General features: G+C 41.6%; 2 protein-coding genes across 5 annotated transcripts in view; one reads left to right on the top strand and one right to left on the bottom strand.

Moving 5' to 3' along the window:
- LOC115128193 (tuftelin-like) overlaps nt 1-6070 on the top strand; it is a 35600-nt gene extending 29530 nt beyond the window's left edge. For all 3 annotated transcript variants that reach the window (XM_029657826.2, XM_065017659.1, XM_065017658.1), the window contains 5 exons: nt 2697-2807; nt 4539-4762; nt 5092-5197; nt 5574-5657; nt 5765-6070. In XM_029657826.2, coding sequence (XP_029513686.1) covers nt 2697-2807; nt 4539-4762; nt 5092-5197; nt 5574-5657; nt 5765-5869 — 630 coding nt within the window. In that variant the 3' untranslated portion in view covers nt 5870-6070. The remainder of the gene's footprint in view (nt 1-2696; nt 2808-4538; nt 4763-5091; nt 5198-5573; nt 5658-5764) is intronic.
- A 7427-nt stretch (nt 6071-13497) lies between these two features.
- lg4h1orf43 (linkage group 4 C1orf43 homolog) lies at nt 13498-16590 on the bottom strand. 2 transcript variants are annotated; one of them, XM_029657825.2, is made up of 7 exons: nt 16163-16590; nt 15613-15727; nt 15352-15460; nt 15184-15237; nt 14900-15066; nt 14767-14825; nt 13498-14617 (listed from the first exon to the last, which is right to left on the bottom strand). In XM_029657825.2, exons 1-7 carry the CDS (start codon nt 16171-16173, stop codon nt 14410-14412), a joined length of 723 nt encoding a protein of 240 aa, XP_029513685.1. In that variant the 5' UTR covers nt 16174-16590; the 3' UTR covers nt 13498-14409. The 2 variants fall into 2 exon arrangements, with proteins under 2 accessions (XP_029513685.1, XP_029513684.1); XM_029657824.2 differs by having other exon boundaries at nt 15613-15714; nt 16163-16588.
- Between the last annotated feature and the right edge of the window lie 791 nt (nt 16591-17381).

Below are 17381 nucleotides of genomic sequence, written 5' to 3'. Positions count from 1 at the left end.
TAGAAAAGGAAACAGAGATTTTGCAGAAAAAGATCAGAGTGCCTTGTGAGGATCAGGAGACGAGTGTCTAATCTGCCTTTGCCTTCCGTCCTGCTAGCTAGCGTTCAATCGCTGGAAAATAAATGGGACGAACTGAAAGCACGTATATCCTACCAACGGGACATTAAAAACTGTAATATCTTATGTTTCACCGAGTCGTGGCTGAACTACGACATTAAGAACGTACAGCTGGCAGGTTATACACTCTATCAGCAGGATAGAACAGCAGCCTCGGGTAAGATACGGGGCAGGGGCATATGCATATATGTAAACAACAGCTGGTGCACGACATCTAAGGAAGTCTCAAGTTTTTGCTTGCCTGAGGTAGAGTATCTCATGATAAGCTGTAGACCACACTATCTACCTAGAGAGTTTTCATCTGTATTTTTTTGTAACTATCTACATACCACCACAGATCGGTGCTGTCACTAAAACCGCACTCAATGAGCTGTATATACCGCCATATGCAAACAGAAAACACTCATCCAAAGGCGGCGCTCCTAGTGGCCAGGGACTTTAATGCAGTGAAACTTAAATTAGTTTTACCTCATTTCTATCAGCATGTTAAATGTGGAACCAGAGGGGAAACAATTCTAGACCACCTTTACTCCACACACAGAGACGTATACAAAGGTCTCCCTCGCTCTCCATTTGGCAAATCTGACCATAATTCTATCCTCCTGATTCCTGCTTACACAAGCAAAAATTAAAGCAGGAAGCACCAGAGACTTGTCCTATAAGTGGTCAGATGAAGCAGATGCAAAACTACAGGACTGTTTTGCTTGCACAGACTGGAATATGTTCCGGGATTCTTCCGATAGCATTGAGGAATACACCACATCAGTCACTGGCTTTATCAATAAGTGCATCGGGGATGTCGTCCCAACAGTGACTGTACGCACATACCCCAACCAGAAGCCATGGATTACAGGCAACATTCGCACTGAGCTAAAGGGTAGAGCTGCTGCTTTCAAGGAGCGGGACTCTAACCCGGAAGCTTATAAGAAATCCCGCTATGCCCTCCTGACGAACCATCAAGCAGGCAAAGCGTCAATACAGAACTAAGATCTAATCATACTACACTGGCTCCGACGCTCATTCGAATGTGGCAAGGCTTGCAAACTACTCCAACACCGTCATTAAGTTTGCTGATGACACAACAGAAGACAACGACGAGACCTGACCATGTGGTGCAAGTGCAACAACCTCTTCCTCAACGTGATCAAGAAAAAGGAGATGATTGTGGACTACAGGAAAAGAAGGACCGAGCACGCCTCCCATTCGTATCGACGTGGCTGTAGTGGAGCAGGTTGAGAGCTTCAAGTTCCTTGGCATCCACATCACCAACAAGCTAACATGGTCCAAGCACACCAAGATAGTCGTGAAGAGGGCACGACAAAACCTATTGCCCCTCAGGAGATTTGGCATGGGTCCTCAGGTCCTCAAAAGGTTTTACAGCTGCACCATCGAGAGCATCCTGACAGGTTGCATCACTGCCTGGTATGGCAACTGCTCGGCCTCCGACCGCAAGACACTACAGAGGGTAGTGTGTACAGCCCAGTACATCACTGGGGCCAGGCTTCCTGCCATCCAGGACCTCTATATCAGGAGGTGTCAGAGGAAGGCCCTAAAAATTGTCAAGTCATAAGACTTCTGAACAGCTAATCAAATGGCTACCGGGACTATTTGCATTGATTTATTATTAGGACATAGATAAAGAGCTGATCACATGTTATGTGAAATCTATGCAGAAATACAGAAAATGCTGAAGAGTTCACTAAGTTTCTCTCCGCATTAGTAGGAATAACAATACATTCTAAGGGAATGCACTGTATGTCTGGACAGTGACTGTATTATATGACCTGTCCTTTGGTTAGAGTCTTGTTACGATACCTTCCGATTAAATCAAATCACATTTTATTGGTCACATACACGTATTTAGCAGATGTTATTGCTAGTGTAGCGAAATGCTTGTGCTTCTAGCTCTGACAGTGCAGTAATATCTGACAAGTAATATCTAACAAATTACACAACATATACCCAATACACACAAATCTAAGTAGGAATTAATTAAGTCTATATACATAAGGACGAGCGATGTCATAGCGTAACGGACTAAGATACAGCAGAATAGTATAGAATACAGTATATACATATGAGATGAGTAATGCCAGATATGTAAACATTATTAAAGTGACTAGTGTTCCTTTCCTTAAAGTGGCCAGTGATTTCTAGTCTATGCCTGTAGGCAGCAGCCTCTAATGTGCTAGTGATGGCTGTTTAACAGTCTGATGGCCTTGAGATAAAAGCTGTTTTTCAGTCTCCCGGTCCCAGCTTTGATGCACCTCGCCTTCTGGATGATAAGTGGGGTGAACAGGCAGTGGCCTTGATGATATTTTTGGCCTTTTTAGCCATTCTAAACTGTGTTAATGTTAGGGAACACAATACATGGTGTGGTATTTTATTGGGAAAACCAGTGTGTTTAGCTGGCAGACACCTGACATTTACCTGATTTAGGTGGCCTTTTTACCTCAAGCAAATACGGAAATGGTATGCAAATGGCATGTCAGCACCGAGCACTCTGTATGTTTGTGTTTACTCTGTGTTCAAGTTCATTGAGCTTGTACTTAGCCTAATCTATGTCTCTCTCTTTAAAGGTCAGGGAGAATTCAGAGGACAGTGCAAAGATAAGGGAGGTGAGCAAGCGCCTGTATGCCCAGCTGAAGGAGTCAGAGAAGAGACACAAGGAGGAGAGAGACAGAATGCAGGTCAGTGTATGGATAGATTCTCTCTCAAAAGTTTGGACACACGTACTCATTTAAGAAAAAAAAAATCTTTATTTTTACTATTTTCTACCATGTAGAATAATAGTGAAAGACATCAAAACTATGAAATAACACATGGAATAATTTAGTAACCAGCAAAAAAGTGTTAAACAAATCAAAATCTATTTTATATTTGAGATTCTTCTCAACCAGCTTCATGAGGTAGTCACCTGTAATGCATTTCAATTAACAGGTGTGCCTTGTTAAAAGTTTTTTGAGCCAATCAGTTGTGTTGTGACAAGGTAGGGTTGGTATACAGAAGATTGCCCTATTTGGTAAAAGACCAAGTCCATATTATGGCAAGAACAGCTCAAATAAACAAAGAGAAATTACAGTCCATCATTACTTTAAAACAAGAAGGTCAGTCAATTCAGAAAATTTCAAGAACTTTCAATGTTTCTTCAAGTGCAGTTGCAAAAACCATCAAACGCTATGATGAAACTGGATCTTATGAGGGCCGCCATAGGAAAGGAAGACCCAGCGTTACCTCTGCTGCAGAGGATAAGTTCATTAGAGTTACCAGCCTCAGAATTTGCACCACAAATAAATGCTTCACAGAGTTCACAAAGTAACAGACACACCTCAGCATCAATTGTTCAGAGGAGACTGTGTGAATCAGGCCATCATGGTCGAATTGCTGCGAAGAAACCACTACTAAAGGACACAAATTAGAAGAAGAGAGTTGCTTGGGCCATGAAACACGAGCAATGGACATTAGACAGGTGGAAATCTGTCCTTTGGTCTGATGAGTCCAAATTTGAGCTTTTTGGTTCCAACTGCTGTGTCTTTGTGAGGCGCAGAGTAGGTGAACGGATGATCTCCGCATGTGTGGTTCCCACCGTGAAGCATGGAGAAGGAGGTGTGATGATGTGGGGGTGCTTTGCTGGTGACACTGTCTGTACTTTATTTAGAATTCAAGGCATACTTAACCAGCATGGCTACCACAGCAGCGATACGCCACCCCATCTGGTTTGCGCTTAGTGGGACTATCATTTGTTTTTCAACAGGACAATGACCCAACACATCTCCAGGCTGTGTAAGGGCTATTTAACCAAGAAGGAGAGTGATGGAGTGCTGCATCAGATGACCTGGCCTCCACAATCACACGACCTCAACCCAGTTGAGATGGTTTAGCATGATTTGGACCGCAGAGTAAAGGAAAAGCAGCCAACAAGTGCTCGGTTGGAAAAACATTCTAGGTGAGGCTGGTTGAAAGAATGCCAAGACTGTGCAAAGCTGTCATCAAGGCAAAGGGTGGCAACTTTGAATAATCTAAAATGTAAAATATATTTTGATTTGTTTAACACTTTATTGGTTACTACTTGATGCCATATGTGTTATTTCATAGGTTTGATGTTTTCACTATTATTATGCAATGTAGAAAATAGTAAAAAATAAAGAAAAACCCTTGAATGAGTAGGTGTGTCCAAACTTTTGACTGGTACTGTAGATTGACTGGTACGATTGATAAGAATGACCTAGAAGTATTACTGTTGACCCCTAAAGACTGAGTGCTCAGTTATTCATCTTTGATATTAGTATTGGTATTTGCATTTAAGCCATCCCAGTCCACAATTGAATATCCACTGATCATGTAACACATTTGAACTATTTCCTGACCATTACTGTAACTAGATTTAATTGGGAACTTTACTTATCTGGCTCCCCCTGCAGGCTGAAAGCGATGAGTTCAGCCGGCGCCTCGACGAGCAGTCGAAGCACCTGCAGTGGGTGGAGGGGGAGGCGGGGGAGCGAGGTCAGAAGGTGGAGGACTTGCAGAGGCTGCTGGGGGGCATGGAGCTGGAGGGTGCTGTCCTGAGGGGCAAAATAGCCGCCAGTGAGGCTGAACTGCTGCAGCTGAGAGCAGCCAAGGAGGGGGTGCAGGAGAAAAAGCAGAGGTGAAGAGGCTCTGTCACCATAACGACTACAAATCAGTCATAAAACTGAAACGTAGATTGTCTGCACATAGTATCACATATACAACTCCTACACTACTGTACATGAGTTGTATATGAGATACTATACAAACATTACAGTCCTCAGCAGCAGGCATTGCTACTGTATGGACTACATCGTTAATGAATTGCCATATTTATCCAAGATACTTAAAAGGATACTGTATACTCTTTTTAAACTTTGGACCCATAAATATGGCAAGTTTATATATAGTGTAAATATTATGGTAATTATGCTTATGTAACCAGTGGGTTGTGGTGTGTGTTGTCAGAACTGAGGAGCTGGAGAAGGAGCTGGCTGTCCTGAAGGAGAAAATCCATCACCTGGACGACATGCTGAAGAGCCAGCAGAGGAAGGTCCGCCACATGATCGAACAGGTGAGAACACACACATATGGATGCATGGACGCACGTACACACATGCGGCAGATACACACAGGTGGATGTGCACGGAGCGTACATGCACATACAAGCACATACACACACAATCATACACAAACACAAACACACACAAACCCTGCATGCGTAGCAGCCATCAATGGGAAAATGATATTGAAAAGGAGGGATTAGAGGGTTCCTAATTGCTTTGGTTTGTAAAGGCAATAGGGGAGTTACTGTAAGCCAAGCTAAACTGTTTGCTGAAACAGAACACTCATCATGAATAAGTGATGACGCATCCTCTTCTGTGGAAGTTAGAGTGAATGTTGGTTTTCCTCTGTAGTATGTAAGTGTATTTGTTTTGTGTGTGTTACAGCTGCAGAACTCGCGGACAGTAATACAGGAGAGAGAGAGAGTGATCAGGGATCTAGAGGAGAAGGTGGCTTTTCTGGAAGCTGAGGTCAGTACTCATACAGCTATTTGTGTTGTGGTATGTGTGTTTGAGGGATAGGGGTCCCTGTGTTAGGTCCCTCTGTCTGAATGACCTTTGACCCCTCTCCTCTCCAGAACACAGAGATGCGTGACCAGATAGAGTACTTCCTGGAGGGTCAGAAGCCTGCTTCTCCGCCCACCAAAGAATGCAAACCCACTCCCCAGATTATCTACAGGTGACAACAACACCTTCCTGTCTCTTATCTCTATAGGGCCGGTTTCCCGGACACAGATCAAACCTATTCCAGGACTAAAAAGCTATTGTAATGGAGATTTTTCATTGAGTCAAAAAATATATGTATATATTTACACAAAAATCAATTCAATTAATGTGTGGTTATCTTCATGAACAACACAGCAGCAACACAGTATAATGTTCCAGGATAGAAATGAGGGCCAAGGAAGTTGGTATATTTCTGTTCTTTTGCCCACCTTCATCAATGCACGGAAATAAGTCACTTCCTTCAATCTGAGTCATCGAGATCAAGTCCTGAGCAGAGGGAGATAAAGATCAAGAGAGATGGATAGAGGAAGTGATATGAAATGAGCGAGACAGCTGGTTGGTGTGTGTATATACAGTTGAATTCGGAAGTTTACATATACTTAGGTTGGAGTCATTAAAAGTCATTTTTCAACCACTCCACAAATTTCTTGTTAACAAATTATAGTTTTGGCAAGTCGGTTAGGACATCTACTTTGTGCATGACACAAATAATTTTTCCAACAATTGTTTACAGACAGATGATTTCACTTATAATTCACTCTATCACAATTCCAGTGGGTCAGAAGATTACATACACAGTTGACTGTGCCTTTAAAAAGCTTGGAAAATTCTAGAAAAGGATGTCATGGCTTTAGAAGCTTCTGATAGGCTAATTAACATAATTTGAGTCAATTGGAGGTGTACCTGTGGATGGATTTCAAGGCCTACCTTCAAACTCAGTGCCTCTTTTCTTGACATTATGGGAAAATCAAAAGAAATCAGCAAAGACATCAGGAAAGGAATTGTAGACCACCACAAGTCTGGTTCGTCCTTGGGCAGAACTGAAAAAGTGTGCATCAGCAAGGAGGCCTACAAACCTAATTCAGTTACACCAGCTCTGTCAGGATTAATGGGCCACAATTCACCCAACTTATTGTGGGAAGCTTGTGGAAGGCTACCCGAAACGTTTGACCCAAGTTAAACAATTTAAAGGCAATGCTACCAAATACTAATTGAGTGTATGTAAACTTCTGACCCACTGGGAATGGGATGAAAGAGATAAAAGCTGAAATAAATAATTCTCTCTCCTATTATTCTGACATTTCACATTCTTAAAATAAAGTGGTGATTCTAACAGGGAATTTTTACTAGGATTAAATGTCAGTACTTGTGAGAAACTGAGTTTAAATGTATTTGGCTAAGGTGTATGTAAACTTCCGACATCAACTGTATACACTACCGTTCAAAAGTTTGTGGTCACTTAGAAATGTCCTTGTTTTTGAAAGAAGCACATTTTTTTGTCCATTTAAAATAGATTAGAAAGAGGAGTGGGAGGTCCCCGGTGCACAACTGAGCAAGAGGACAAGTACAATACAGGCCTTCTAGGCAGAGTTACAAAGAAAGAGCCATATCTCAGACTGGCCAATAAAAATAAAAGATTAAGATGGGCAAAATAACACACACTGGACAGAGGAACTCTGCCTAGAAGGCCAGCATCCCGGAGTAACCTCTTCACTGTTGACGTTGAGACTTGTGTTTTGCAGGTACTATTTAATGAAGCTGCCAGTTGAGGACTTGTGAGGTGTCTGTTTCTCAAACTAGACACTCTAATGTACTTGTCCTCTTGCTCAGTTGTGCACCGGGGCCTCCTACTCCTCTTTCTATAGAGGCCAGTTTGCACTGTTCTGTGAAGGGAATTGTACACAGCGTTGTACGAGATCTTCAGTTTCTTGGCAATTTCTAGCACTGAATAGACTTAATTTCTCAGAACAAGAAAAGACTGACGACTTTCAGAAAAAAGTTATTATTTTCCGGCCATTTTGAGCCTGTATTCGAACACGTAAATGCTGATGCTCCAGATACTCAACTTGTCTAAAGAAGGACTGTTTTATTGCTTCTTTAATCAGAACAACAGTTTTCAGCTGTGCTAATATAATTGCAAAAAGGTTTTCTAATGATCAATTAGCCTTTTAAAATGATAAACTTGGATTAGCTAACACAACGTGCCATTGGAACACAGGAGTGATGGTTGCTGATAATGGGCCTCTGTACGCCTATGTAGACATTACATAAAAAATCATCAGTTTCTCGCTACAATAGTCATTTACAACATTAACAATGTCTACACTGTATTTCTGACCAATTTGATGTTATTTTAATGGGCAAAAAATGTGCTTTTCTTTCAATAACAAGGACGTTTCGAAGTGACCCCAAACTTTGAATGGTAGTGTGTGTATATACAGTGCCTTGCGAAAGTATTCGGCCCCCTTGAACTTTGCGACCTTTTGCCACATTTCAGGCTTCAAACATAAAGATATAAAACTGTATTTCTTTGTGAAGAATCAAGAACAAGTGGGACACAATCATGAAGTGGGACGACATTTATAGGATATTTCAAACTTTTTTAACAAATCAAAAACTGAAAAATTGGGCGTGCAAAATTATTCAGCCCCTTTACTTTCAATGCAGCAAACTCTCTCCAGAAGTTCAGTGAGGATCTCTGAATGATCCAATGTTGACCTAAATGACTAATGATGATAAATACAATCCACCTGTGTGTAATCAAGTCTCCATATAAATGCACCTGCACTGTGATAGTCTCAGAGGTCCGTTAAAAGCGCAGAGAGCATCATGAAGAACAAGGAACACACCAGGCAGGTCCGAGATACTGTTGTGAAGAAGTTTAAAGCCGGATTTGGATACAAAAAGATTTCCCAAGCTTTAAACATCCCAAGGAGCACTGTGCAAGCGATAATATTGAAATGGAAGAAGTATCAGACCACTGCAAATCTACCAAGACCTGGCCGTCCCTCTAAACTTTCAGCTCATACAAGGAGAAGACTGATCAGAGATGCAGCCAAGAAATGCAGCCAAGAGGCCCATGATCACTCTGGATGCAGAGATCTACAGCTGAGGTGGGAGACTCTGTCCATAGGACAACAATCAGTCGTATATTGCACAAATCTGGCCTTTATGGAAGAAGAAAGCCATTTCTTAAAGATATCCATAAAAAGTGTCGTTTAAAGTTTGCCACAAGCCACCTGGGAGACACACCAAACATGTGGAAGAAGGTGCTCTGGTCAGATGAAACCAAAATTGAACTTTTTGGCAACAATGCAAAACGTTATGTTTGGCGTAAAAGCAACACAGCCCATCACCCTGAACACACCATCCCCACTATCAAACATGGTGGTGGCAGCATCATGGTTTGGGCCTGCTTTTCTTCAGCAGGGACAGGGAAGATGGTTAAAATTGATGGGAAGATGGATGGAGCCAAATACAGGACCATTCTGGTAGAAAACCTGATGGAGTCTGCAAAAGACCTGAGACTGGGACGGAGATTTGTCTTCCAACAAGACAATGATCCAAAACATAAAGCAAAATCTACAATGGAATGGTTCAAAAATAAACATATCCAGGTGTTAGAATGGCCAAGTCAAAGTCCAGACCTGAATCTAATCGAGAATCTGTGGAAAGAACTGAAAACTGCTGTTCACAAATGCTCTCCATCAAACCTCACTGAGCTCGAGCTGTTTTGCAAGGAGGAATGGGAAAAAATGTCAGTCTCTCGATGTGCAAAACTGATAGAGACATACCCCAAGCGACTTACAGCTGTAATCGCAGCAAAAGGTGGCGCTACAAAGTATTAACTTAAGGGGGCTGAATAATTTTGCACGCCCAATTTTTCAGTTTTTGATTTGAAAAAATCTGAAAAAAAATTGAAATATCCAATAAATGTCGTTCCACTTCATGATTGTGTCCCACTTGTTGTTGATTCTTCACAAAAAAATACAGTTGTATATCTTTATGTTTGAAGCCTGAAATGTGGCAAAAGTTCGCAAAGTTCAAGGGGGCCGAATACTTTCGGAAGGCACTGTATATATATTTATATAGCCAGCTCCTAGCGTTGATACTGATATCTGTTGGTTCGTTGTGATTTGATGCCTGACATACTCTAGATAAACCCGATGGTAACAAAGCACTCTGGTTACAGTGACAGGCCCAGTTCCATCATTACTTTATTGCTTGAGGCATAACCGCATTTGAGTTTTATGTGTGCGTTATTGTCTCTCTCAACTTTTCCCAAAATTGATATCTAGAATTGGGAATTTGGCCAATATATGGTATGACTTGATATAAGAAAGAGTGAGCTCATTTTCAAGTCGGTGCTCAATTGACACCTTTTAAAATAGTTGATGGCTGTGTTTTCTAGTTAACCCCTGGGAGAGACAATCAAGACAAAGCAGTTACTCACACACACTGGGGGAGTTTTCAGCACCCAGTTCCGTTGCCTATTTAACCAGGATACCTCTGCTTCAGGGTCCATAGGTCACATTCCTGTGTTTGCAGTGCACCTTACACACACAGTTGCTTGCAGTTGCATGTTAATAATAAGATGTCTCTGATTTCATCTACCTGGTTTTGTCTGAAATTAGATGACCTTGACGGTATAGTTTTTTTCTCCCCAATTTCGTGATATCCAATTGGTAGTTACAATCTTGTCCCATCGCTACAACTCCCGCACGGACTCGGGAGAGGCAAAGGTCGGGAGACATGCGTCCTCCAAAACACGGCCCTGCCAAGCCGCTCTGCTTCTTGACCCACTGCTCGCTTAACCCCCGACCCAGCCGCACCAATGTGTCGGAGAAAACACCGTACAACTGTCGACCGAAGTCAGCTTGCATGCGCCCGGTCGCTAGAGCACAAAGGGACAAGGCCATCCCGGCCGGCCAAACCCTCCCCTAACCTGGATGACGCTGGGCCAATTGTGCGCCGCCTCATGGGTCTCCCGGTCGTGGCTGGCTGCGACACAGCCTGGGATGGAACCCGGGTCTGTAGTGATGCCTCTAGCACTGAATGCAGTGCCTTAGACCGCTGCGTCACTCGGGAGGCCCCCATTGATGGTATAATTTCAAAGGAGGTAGTTTAACGCACTATCATTACACCCTACATGCATATAACTTCTGATGATTATAGTGTGTCCCCCAAATGGCACCCTATTCCCCCTTTTGGACCCTGGTCAAAAGTAGTGACCTACATAGGGATTATGGTTGCATTTGGGATGCAACCATTGTGTGGTATTTTCCTATACCGTTAGTACCAATTTTGCTGTCTGGTTTAAGAGCTCTTATTTTTTGAAACAAAATATTTTTTTCTGTTACAGTTATGGGCCCTTTTACAAACCAAACATATTTAATGTGAAAACCGTCCCTCTGTCTATTGTAGATATAAGTTGTGTAGTAGCTTTGTGCATGAGGTCTTTGTACTTTTATCTGTCTTTGTTTGTCAAAATAAAGTTTATTTAAAGTAGTTGAAAAAAAGTTGTTCCCTCCTTTTTCTGTCCCACATGTTAGATGTCTTTAGAGAAATCAAAAAAGCATTATAATAGACACTTTATTATGGAGGGTGATTAGTGCCAATTCAAAATGGCAATGCTTAGATTCTGAATTGAAATGCGAAAATTGTGTTTATATTTTCTTATCAATGTTCATGATTCTTGCACCAATGAATTTAAAATAAAATGGCTACTTGAAAATTGGAAACGGTAAACAGAAATTCTAAATGAAAATGGTAAACAGAAAATGGCAAATGATTAAGGGAAAATTGTAAATGCAAAGTGAAATGGAAAGTAGTTGTTTTAATTTTCCAACTGCCCAATTGAGCATTTTCACTTTTTATTTTCAAATTCCTTCCTGGAGGTGTGAACCAGGAGAGCAACAAGACATCAATCACCATGCAGGGATACATCCTAGCCATGTGACACTCTGTGCATTGACTTTAGACTAGCGTAACTGACAGGGTTCGAACCTTGTGTCCTATACACCAGAAGAACAACTTAGCATGCTAAACCAAAGCCTAAGAAATGTATCTTGGGGAGCCAATGCAATTTTTTTGGTCTCAGGCAAAGTTACTTATCACATGTGCAAGGTCATTTTGTCATGGCTAATCCTGTTCTTTTCGCTAAAACATATCAATACTGCCAAATTAATTGTTTTTAGGATTTAAAAAAAAATTCTCCTTGACCGTCTAGCTTTTATTTTGGTGATTGTTAGTTCTCAAAGATTATATTATTATCACACTTACAATATATACAGTTCTGGCCAATTATGAGCGCACCCTTGCACTTTTAAATGATTCGCTATTTCTTCTCAAATAATAATCATAATAAACACCTTGGTAGTAGATTTTCAACATTGAGGAACCAATTTTATTTTTGTCAACTTAAGTTTCCATTTATTTTTTATTTTTATAAAGACAAATGACATGGACAAAATTATATGTACCCTGGAGCTAGTACAGCATAGCCTTCGGCCAAGAACACTCCAGGCTTCTTGTAGCCATCAATGAGCTTGCTGCACCTTTTAAATGGCAATTTGGCCCACTCTTCAGCAGCAAACTGTTCTAAGTCTTAAATGTTTGAGGCGTGATGTCCACTATACGTCTATTGCTTAATTTGGTCATTGGTAAACATAGGAAGACACCACTGCTGAATGAGACTAGAAAACCTGAATAAACTTGTCAAAAATCCACCCAAACAACCCTAAATCCCAGGTGAAATGTTGTGGACCAATGTTTGAGCTATTTGGCAGTATAGATCAGTGCTGTGTTTACCGACAACCAGTCAAGGAAAAGAACACCATCCTTACAATCAAAAATCGGGGAGGTTTAAAGATTCTGTGTGGTTGCTTTGCTGCCTCTGGTACTCGGGGCCTTGAACGTGCACAAGGCATCATGAAATCAGCAGATTATCAGGTGTTTGAGTCCAATGTTCAACCCAGGTTCCAAAAAAAAATGGGTGTCCATTGAAAGCTGTAGGTCTTCCAGCAGTACAATGACCCCAAACACACATCAAAAAGCACCTGGTTCAAGAAAAAACACTGGACTGTTCTGGAGTGGCCAGCAAAGAGTCCAGATCTGAATCACATCCATAACCTATGGCGAGAAATGAAAACAGCAATTGGTGGAGGGCACCCCTCAAACAATGAAGAATTAGAGAAGTTTGCTGCTGAAGAATGGGCCAAATTGTTTGAAGGGTGCCCTCCACCAATTGATGTTTTCATCTCTCGCCACAGGTTATGGATGTGATTCAAATCTGGACTCTTCGCTCTGAATTGTTAAAGAAAAATGCAAGTCTGACCATATAAATGGTCGGAACTGTAGGTACATTTTCCTTTCTACATACTTTATATCTGGTTTACACTGAATGCATTTTTCCATTCTGAAATTAATTTCTACATTTATTTACACCATTATACTTAGGTGGATTCCAACGGCAGAAAATCCCTTGTCATATTTGTGCTGTGGCTCAGATGTGTCTCTGTGAGGAGGAAGAGGTCAAAGGATGGTGAATTGTAACTCAGGTGGTTTAGTTACCAGACATGATGACTAGGCCTAACCTTGCCTGAGATCTGAAGAGTTGCATTGGCTCCCTGAGTCAATGCCTAGGCTTCAGCTTAGCAGGCCTATGCTTTTCTGGTGCGCAGGAGACCTGGGTTCTCACTCTGTGTGTTGGTTACTCTAGTCTAAAATCAATGTACAGAGAGCCCACATGGGGGTGTGGTGTTGCTCTCCTGGTTCACGCCTCCAAGAAATAATATGCATACACTTTGAAAATTGAAAAAGAGAAAATTATTAATTGGGTAGTTGTAAAATGAAAACAGCCACTTTCAATTTGCCTTTGATTTTCTGTTTACCATTTGGCTTTTTCTATTAACCATTTTCACATTTAATTTTAAATTTGGAATAGAATTGTGGCATGAATCATACACTGATATGAAAATAAAATGTATATCTACTATTTTCACATTCCCATTTAGCATTTAAGCTTTGCATTTTCTAACTGGCAATATCACCATCCATAGTTTGTAAGCACTGTTCCTTGAATAACTGCAGTGGACCATGTTGCTGCCCAACTTGCTAATGGCATTTAGTGGAAAAATCTAAACACACTGATGGAGAGTAATTTAGCTCCATTCCATGTTTTAATCTCAACACAAGATCACATAACTACACAGTTCAGATTCTACATGTAAAAAATGTTTTTTTGAAATGAATATAAATATATTTTCTTCATCTATACAAACAACCAATCAACACATACATACATGTGAAGTTTACAATTCAAGTGTAGGGGAAACTAACAGTTGTAATGCATAACTGTTGTACAATGGTCTTTGTCCTTAGTGTATGTGTCAGCACCAATACATTGAAGTACCATAGACTCATAGTAGATTCCTGGGATAAAGACCCTGATATGACGATAGGACTATTCAAATGCTTTGTATTATGGGACAATTCTCCTTATTGCCAATGGAAATAAAGTAAAACATACATGCAATGTGATCTTCTGCAAAGCTTTAGTATATACACTACATGCTTGATCTGTTACTATGTTTTTGGTAGTCCCCACAGCAAAGCTGTGGTCAATTCCATCACAATTCCAATTATTGCTATTGAATACAATTCCTATGGATTCAACAAGCAGGAATTGAAATCGAACTGACCCAACAGTCACCTCTCACAGGGTGCTCTCCAGTGTGTTGTAGTTGTCCTTGAAGCTCTTAAGCTCCAGGAAGTGCTTTGGCCTCTTGCTGCGCTGGCTGGTGGAGGGCAGGTAGGTAACTTGGATGGTGGGGGGGGTGCTGCGGGCTGGGGAACCGGTCAGGTCCTTGGCTGCTGACTGGTGATGCTGGTCCAAACTGGTGGTGCTGGAGTAGGCTTTCACACTGAGAGAAGAGAGAGGGTAGTGTCAAACTCAAATTAAATGGCATGATAACGTGAGAGTGAAGATTTCTGTGACATGATGGAAGACATCTCTTCCTACTGATATATTTATTTGTTGAGCAAACACATTACTTTTTGTAATAATACTTACACATCAGCCAGTTCATTCAGAGCATCCTGGTATTTCATATATTCCTCTTCCCCAAATACCTAAAACACAGAAAGTCACTTCCACTGACGAACACTGTCAACACGAAAACAGTCAATTCACAAAAACCACAAACCCCTGTGCCATGACGTGCACTGTCATATCCCTCCAACAGGTTGTCAATGAGGGTGCTACGGCTGCTCTTGATCAGAGAGTGGGAGTTACGCAGATCCAGCAGCCAGTTGCGGAAACTGCGTCCTGTGATGGCGTTCGGGTTGCGGCCCATCTCCTGCAGCGGGATCCCTGGGGTTGGAGAGGGGACGGATAATTACAAGAAAGAGGATAACGTATGCCAATTGGAATGTACAGCCATGCTTTAAACAATAGGTATCTTAAAATCTCTCTACTATCGGCTCTTACCCGAGTCCCGAATGGCATCTAGAGCCTTCATCCTGTACAGGTAGTTGTAGCAACCTGAGAATATCATGGAGGTCATTAATGATACTATTACAGTACTATAAAAACACAACATCTTGTCCACTACAGAGAACAAATTTGTTGCATGTATACATTTGAATGGTGACTTACTGAACTGTGTCCCGTGCTTCAGCCTATCATCCTCCTCAGAGAGTAGACGCGGCTCGAAGCGGATTTCCTGAACCTTGGACAGACGTGCGTCAATCTCTTCCCGCAAACCCTGCAGAAACACCAACAAGGCTCAAATCATCAACATACAAAGATAACACATACTATGGTATTAATCTGTTTGATTGATTGCAGCATAGAGTAGGATAATCGTAAATGAGAGAGATGACCGAGAGGTTTGTCTCTGACAGCTGAGGGTCTTGCCTTGGGTGCATTGTGTCCAATAGGGGCATGTGGTCCTCTGCGGGACCTCATAGCAAAACGCATGATCTGCCGCTTGACGAAGATAAATAGCAATACAAACACCTGTGCAAAAAAACTATCCAAGTCAGAATGTCAAGACTATTAGCAATAAGCAATATTACTATAGGTTACTTTTTTTTTTAAAGGCACAATTCATACCAGTTTGTGCTAATTATAAGTAATTTTAAGTAGTGAAATATACCCCGTTTGTCTAAGGCAGGGCTCTCCAACCTTGTTCCTTGAGAGCTACCGTCCTGAAGGTAGCTCTCCATGAACAGGATTTGAGACCCCTGGCCTAAGGCATGTGACATGCAACAATATATCACAAAGAAGCTGTAACATTAACGTTAGATAGACCGCTAACTGTTGTTAACCTATTCATCAGGGGCTATTTGTATGCATAGCTTAGCTGGCTGGCTAGCGGTACATCTCTCACGGATTGCACCCAATGATGTGTACATATAGCTAAATCATTGATTGCGCCTAGTAAAGCATTTAAAATATCACTTACCAGGCTGCCATATGCCATAACTAGCACTACATTCACACCGGACAAAGGTGACTCGGCCATTCTGAAATGTCCTTCTTCAGAGGTTTCTTGGGTTTGCTACATTACCCAGATATACTTTTGAGGAGATGGGAAACTCTATATAAATCGTGTTAACGCACAGGCGTCGTCAATGGGCCGCGCAGTGCATTCCGGGCGATTCGGGGACAAGGGGGAGCGCTCCTGCAAGGCGTGAATGGGAGCGCTAGCTACAACAATTTCGTGAACAAGAAGTACAACTTTACAAATATTTTCAGAAATGTGAGATAATTAACTTTCTCTGTAATATCTTATAGTTTGGAATCACGCCATTACGTACTTTCGAGGAAAATAGCAGGCTAATCAACTCATATCCTGACTTTGAGAAGGGATTGAGCGACGCAGCATGACAACGTGAACACGATTGGTCGACAGTCTGCTGGGTGGGGCGTTATACGTAGGTCCATATATTGCCGATGGGATTCCTATCTCCTCTTTTCTCATATTTTTGCGTTAGATACTAGATCTAAGGGTTGGCTGGCTTGATCCCAGGAGACAGTGAATCAAACATTGAGCCAATGTATGAGTGATATTCCAACGAAACAGTGTATTGATTTTGAGTCAAGCTAGCTACACATTCAATCAAATAACAGTTGTGAAGAAAGACACATAGCTAGCTAGAATTGTGTAAAAAGAGATGTTCTTCTTCGATGCGGTTTAAAAAAAAATGTTTTAAATGTAACCTTTATTTAACCTAGGCAAGCCAGTTAAGAGCAAATTTTTATTTACAATGACGGCCAAAGTCGGACGACGCTGGGCCAATTGTGCGCAGACATAATGGACACCCAATCACAGCCGGATGTGATACGCCTGGATTCAAACCAGGGACTGTAGTGATGCCTCTGGCACCAAGCTGCATTGCCATAGACCGCTCCGCCACTTGGGAGCCTACTCTGGTTTAATGGGGTTTGGCATCCAATGAATGTTGCATTACCGCCACCAACTAGACTGGAGTATAACTCCCTTATACTTTGCATGAAAATAATAAGAATATATATATATATATATTTTTTTACCAGTCATCTAACCCTACACTCATTAAAAACCCTCCACCCTGGGCCTCCAGAGAGGCGCAGCGCTCTTATGCACTGCAGTGTGTGCGGCATCACTACAAACCCGGGATCAATCCCGTGCTGTGACACAG

The sequence above is a fragment of the Oncorhynchus nerka genome, linkage group LG4 (assembly GCF_034236695.1).
Source record: "Oncorhynchus nerka isolate Pitt River linkage group LG4, Oner_Uvic_2.0, whole genome shotgun sequence".
In the NCBI taxonomy this organism is placed as follows: domain Eukaryota; kingdom Metazoa; phylum Chordata; class Actinopteri; order Salmoniformes; family Salmonidae; genus Oncorhynchus; species Oncorhynchus nerka.
Note: the sequence above shows the minus strand (reverse complement) of the source record. Positions and strands in the feature narration are given on the sequence as shown.

Excerpts from the sequence above, each read along its gene's own strand:
- lg4h1orf43 (XM_029657824.2), bottom strand. The coding sequence starts at position 16,222 with ATGGCCGAGTCACCTTTGTCCGGTGTGAATGTAGTGCTAGTTATGGCA. Across the intron at positions 15,067-15,183 it reads AGATGCCATTCGGGACTCGG|GGATCCCGCTGCAGGAGATG; the intron begins GTAAGAGCCGAT and ends CTCCAACCCCAG. Across the intron at positions 14,618-14,766 it reads CTGAATGAACTGGCTGATGT|TGTGAAAGCCTACTCCAGCA; the intron begins GTAAGTATTATT and ends CTCTTCTCTCAG.